At 49.0% G+C, this 6,000-nt stretch overlaps 1 protein-coding gene across 2 annotated transcripts in view; it reads left to right on the top strand.

The window, feature by feature from the left end:
• The first annotated feature begins 4,828 nt into the window (after window positions 1–4,828).
• Window positions 4,829–6,000, top strand: part of LOC145358089 (early estrogen-induced gene 1 protein-like) — a 119,710-nt gene continuing 118,538 nt past the window's right edge. For both annotated transcript variants that reach the window (XM_080211763.1, XM_080211762.1), the window contains exon 1: window positions 4,829–5,017. In XM_080211763.1, coding sequence (XP_080067889.1) covers window positions 4,872–5,017 — 146 coding nt within the window. In that variant the 5' untranslated portion in view covers window positions 4,829–4,871. The remainder of the gene's footprint in view (window positions 5,018–6,000) is intronic.

Here is a 6,000-nt window from a genome sequence, read left to right as displayed (position 1 = left end):
GAGAATATATTCCATGAGCTTTTATCTTTACCATCTCTGCCTTTCTTTACCTTCAAGCTGAGCAGTGCTCTCAGAGTGGAGCCTGGTCATTGTTTGGCTGCAGGTCCATATGTCTACACCTTCTAGGCACCATTATTGAATAGGGATCAGCAGCTGGGGAACAGAGTGTTTCAAACCCCTCCCTTGCCTTAGGCACCAGTGAAAGTTGAGCATCAGTCAGTCAGCACACGCCCAGGGATCGAACCCAAACCTTATGCGCAACTCTAAATCATCAGCTACGTTTCCTCGCTGGGAAGTCCCTTCACTCGTCTCAAGCTTGGCAGTAAAACATCATTTAACACCCAGAGTGCAGGTTTCCGAGGAGAGTACAGAGCCCACGCAAATGTTCTGTTTTTAACAAGAGAATTGAGAGGTTTGACTCAGTCTCCACTTTCCGCTGCCTCAGAAAAACAGCCAGCGTAACCACGCACCCCAGACATTCTTCCTTCCATCTTCTTCCGTCGGGAAAAAGATACAAAAGTCTGAGGTCACGTATCAACCGACTCAAGAACTGCTTCTTCCCTGCTGCCGTCAGGCTTTTGAATGGACCCACCTCACACTAAGTTCATCTTTCTCTACACCCGAGCATTTCTGTTCGGGTACACTGACGGAGAATTTAGCAAGGCCAATGCACGTAGCCAGCACGTCTTTCAGACTGTGGGAGGAAACCCACGCAGACTCCACACAGACAGTGATCCGAGCCGGATCCCTGGCATTGTGAGGCAGCAGCACTTTGCCCTGGGATATTTCACATGTAGCTGGGAGGGGGCCCTGATATTACATTTCATCCGTAAAGCACCACCTGACAAGTGTGCAGCGTTCCCTCAGAACTGGAAACCTGCTCGTGCCACACCAAGTCTCTGGCCTGAGGATTTGACGCCACAGCCTTTGAAGTCAGAAGTGTGAGTGAGTCACCCTGACACAGGCTGAATCTGGACAGAAAAGCAAGTTGGAGATGTTCCAATGCTGGGTGAAGAACAGGACATTTGTGGGTCGGATTTTTGCTGGACTGTGTGATGTTCCATTGGTGCCAGGACTCAAGGGGGCAGCTGAACTCTGACCCTGGCCCTGGTCACCACCCAGCGACACCTACCCCAGGTGCAGGGAGGACTGAAGTTATTTTTGTCATCCGTTTTGACTGTCCAAAAGAATTCTGATAATGCACAGAGACTGCCTTGTCCAAATTTCCAAAACACAGTGGTATCACCTAGAACAGAGTCCCGACAATGCAGAAGGAGGCCACTCGGCCCATCAAGTCTGCCCCAACTCTCTAGAAGAGCATCTTACCCTATCCCCGCAACATCACATATTCACTCCACTAATCCTGAGACAGTAAGGGACAGTTTAGCATGGCCAATCCACCTGCACACCAGGGCAGCATGGTGACACAGTGGTTAGCGCTGCTGCCTCACAGCACCAGGGACCTGGGTTCGATTCCCAGCCCAGGTCACTGTCTGTGCAGAATCTGCACATTCTCCCCGGTCAGGATTTTACGACCTCGCTCAGTCAAGGCTCATAAAATCCCACCTGAAGCCGAAAGAGGATTCCTTTTTCCGGTAAAATTCTGGCCCCTGTGTCTGCATCGCTTTCCTCCAGGTTCTCCAATTTCCTCCCACACTCCAAATGTTTGCATATTAGGTAGATTGTTCATGCTAAACTGCCCCATAGTGTCAGGGGGATTAGCAGGCTTTATTGTTGGGGTTACGGGAATAGGGCCTGGATGGGATTAATGTCAGTGCAGACTCGATGGGCTGTTTGGCCTCCTTCTGCACAGTAGGAATTCTATGATTCAATAACTTCACCTTATTTTTCCTACTAGAATGAGTCACTTTAATTTACATCTACCCATTGTGCCAGTCTGTTAATGCCCTGCTGAAGTAAGGATAAGCAACTACACTTCTTCCACAATTATCCACAACAGTGGTGGCCACAGCCCCCTGCTGTACTCCTTATACACCTATGACTGTGTGGCCAAATTCTGCTCAAACTCCATTCTTAAGTTTGTTGATGACACCATTGTAGTTGATCGGATCTCAAACAGCGATGAGACGGAGTACAGGAAAGAGATAGAGAATCTGGAGAACTGGAGCGACGACAATAATCTATCCCTCAATGTCAGTAAAACGAAGGAGATTGTCATTGACTTCAGGAAGCGTATTGGAGAACATGCCCCTGTTTGCATCAATAGGGATGGAGTGGAAATGGTTGAGAGCTTCAAGTTTCTAGGTGTCTAGGTCACCAACAGCCTGTTCTGGTTCCCCCACGCTATAGTTAAGAAAGCCCACCAACACCTCCAGTTTCTCAGGAAGCTAAGGAAATTTGGCATGTCCACTCCAACTCTCATTAAATTTTACAGATGCATCATAGAAAACATTTTTTCTGGTTGCATCATAGCTTGGTATGGCTCTTGCTCAGACCAAGATCGTAAGAACTTACAAAGGGTTGTGAACAATGCCCAATCCATTACACAAAGCAGCCTCCCATCCATTGTCTCTGTCTACACTTCTGCTGCCTCGGGAAAACAGCCAGCATAATCAAGGCCCCCACGCATCCTGGACATTCTTCTTTCCACCTTCTTCTGTCAGGAAAAAGATACAAAAGTTGCACAAAGCAACCGACTCAAGAACAGCCTCTTCCCTGCTGCCATCGGACTTTTGAATGGACCTACCTTATTTTAAGCCGATTTTTCTCTACACCCTAGCTATGACTGCACTCTCTCCTTTCCTTCTCTGTGAACAATGTGTTTTGTCTGGTTAGCGCACAAGAAATAATACTTTTCACTGTATCCCACTACATGTGACAATAATAAATCAAGTCAAATCAATGCCATTGGACACCCAGATTGATTCTGGGGATGAAAAGTTGATGTATGAGGAGAGATTAAACAGTTTGGCCTCATACTCACTGGAGTTTAGAAGGATGACAGTGGATCTGGTCAAGTATATAAAACTTTAAAAGGGATTGATAAAGTAAATGTAGACCAAATGTTTCCTGTTATGGGGCAATCTCGAACAAGAGGTCACAAGTATAGGTTGAAAGGTGGTAGATTTAAAACTGAGTTAAGGAGAAACTACTTCTCACAGAGCGTGGTGAATTTGTGGAACTCACTGCCCAGAGCACGGTGGAATCTGAATCATTGAATGGTTTCAAGAAGGAGATAGATATATTTTTAATAAAGAGAGGGTTAAGGGGATATGGGGAAACAGGTGGGGAGGTGGATTTGAGACCAAGGAGAGATCAACCATGATCTGATTGAATGGTGGAGGAAGCGCAAAGGGCTGAATTTGCCTATTTCTGTGCCTAATTCCAATGTTTGCATGTTCCCATGTCCCTATATCCCCATGCTCCTAAGATCCCATGTTCTTATGCTCCCATGTTCCAATGCTCCCATGTTCCTATATTCCCACGTTTGCATGTTCCTATGTTACCTTGTTCCCATGCTTCCGTGTTCCTATATTCCTACATCCCTATATCTCCAGGTTCCTATGTTCCCATGTTTGATTGTTACCATGTTCTTACGTTCATATGTCCATGTTCCTATGTTCTTACATTCCCATGTTCCTATGTTCCCATGCTCCCCATTAATATATTTTCAAATGTTTATGTTCTCATGTTCCCATGTTCATATGTCCCCATGTTCTTATGTTACCATGTTTCCATGCTTCTGTGTTCCTATATTTCCATGTCCCTATATCCCCATGTTCCTGTGTTCTCATGTTTGTATGTTACCATGTTCCTATGCTCCCCTGTTCCTATGTCCCTATGTTCCCATGTTCTCATGTCCCTATGTTCTCATGCCCCTATGTTCCCATGTTCCCATGTCCCTATGTTCCCATGTCCCTATGTTCCTATGTTCCCATGTTCCTATGTTCCCATGTCCCTATGTTCCCATGTCCCTATGTCCCCATGTCCCTGTGTTCCTATGTTCCCATGTTCCTATGTTCCCATGTCCCTATGTTCCCATGTCCCTGTGTTCCTATGTTCCCATGTCCCTATGTTCCCATGTCCCTATGTCCCCATGTCCCTGTGTTCCTATCCTGTGCTCCCCACAGGTAAACTCAGAACTGATAAAGGAGCCTGGAAATCAACCAATCAGCTGCCAGACTGAGCTAACCAATCGGATCCCAGTGTCAGCTAGCCAATCAGCGGGCCGGCACTGCGTCCAACCAATCTGCTTCGCAATGTGAGGACACAGCGCGATGTCGGCCAATCGGCGACGGCCCTTTAACCTTTGCGGGGCAGACGGACCAATCAGAAGGGCCACTTCACCCGGAGCTCCACCCCCTGAGCCGGCGACCAATCATTGTTGACCGCTTGGTGAGGGTAGCCAATCCGGGGCGGCACGGCGCGGCCAATAGGCGTCGCGGGTTTGGCTGCGGGAGCGGAGAGGGGGGGACGGCGGTCCGGGAGAGCGGAGAACGGGGATCGAGGGTGAGCGGAGGCTGAGGCTGAGGGAGCCGCTGTGTGAGGAGGGGCAGCGTGTCCACATTCACCCCGGGACCCGGGCGAAGGATCCCCCCCCCCCCCCCGTCCCCGCTGAAGGAAGCCCTCCCCCCCCGGTTCGGAGCACCGCAGCTCGGCGCCCATGCCCGGCTCCCGGCGGCACGGATGCGGCCCGAGCGCCGAGCCCTGTGTCCCCGGGCCTGAGTCCCGTCCCCAGTCGGCGGCCCCGGGCTGCGCGCCGGCCTCGAGCCGCCGCGGGCCTGCGCCGTCCGGCTGCTGATCCTCCTCGTCCGCCGCTGTCCCTGTGCCGCTGCCGTTCACCCCCTTCCTCCCCCCCCCCCCGGTTTGAGCGGGAGGCGGCTCTCCCGCCCCCACCTCCCCCGGAGCCCATGGCTTTCATCATGAAGAAGAAGAAGTTCAAGTTCCAGACCTTCTTCAGCCTGGAGGAGCTGGCCGCTGTCCCCTTCGTCAACGGGGTGCTCTTCTGTAAAATCCGCCTCCTGGATGGGGGGGATTTCACCCAACTCTCCACCAGGTAAACAACCACCACCACCACCACTGCCTACACTCTATCCATTAGTCACTTTCATTTATTGTTGTCACACGCAAAGTATTACTTGTGTATTATACAGACGAAGCATTACTATTCATAGAGTACAGAGGGGGAAGGATTTATTATTGTCACATGTATTAACATACAGTGGGAAGTATTGTTTCTTTGCGCACTGTTACAGACAAAGCATACCGTTCACAGAGAAGGAAAGAAGAGGGTGCAGAGTATAGTGTTACAGTCATAGTTAGGGCGTAGAGAAAGATCAACATAATGCGAGGTGGGTCCATTCAAAAGTCTTGACAGCAGCAGGGAAGAAGCTGCTGTTAAGTCGGTTGGTACGTGACCTCAGATTTTTGTATCTTCTTCCTGACAGATGAAGGTGGAGGAGAGAATGGCCAGGGTGCGTGGGGTCCTTTGGTTTGATTTGATATATTGTTGTCACATGTATTAGCATACAGTGAAAAGTTTTTTTTTGTGCTATACAGACAAAACGCACCATTCTTAGAGGAGAGGGTGCAGAATGTGGTGTTATGGTCATAGTTAGGGTGTAGAGAAAGATCAACTTAATGCAAGGTAGGTCCAGTCAAAAGTCTGACAGCAGCAGGGAAGAAGCTGTTCTTGAGTCGGTTGGTATGTGACCTCAGGCTTTTGTATCTTTTTGCCGGCGGAAGAATGAATGTCCGGGGTGCATGGGATCCTTTGGTTTGATGTGATTTATTATTGTCATGTGTGTTAATATACAGTGAAAAGTATTGTTCCTTGCATGCTGTGCAGGCAAAACATTCCGTTCATAGAGGGGAAAAAAAGGAGAGGGTGCAGGATGTAGTGTTACAGTGAGAGCTAGGGTGTAGAGAAAGATCAACTTAGTGCGAGGTAGGTCCATTCAAAAGTCTGATGGTAGCAAGGAAGATAGCTGTTCTTGAGTCAATTCGTACATGACTTTAGACGTTTGTGTTCCATTTCCC

This window comes from Carcharhinus amblyrhynchos, chromosome 25 (assembly GCF_965287045.1).
Source record: "Carcharhinus amblyrhynchos chromosome 25, sCarAmb.v2.hapA, whole genome shotgun sequence".
Lineage (NCBI taxonomy): Eukaryota > Metazoa > Chordata > Chondrichthyes > Carcharhiniformes > Carcharhinidae > Carcharhinus > Carcharhinus amblyrhynchos.
This window is presented reverse-complemented; position numbering and strand designations above follow the sequence as displayed.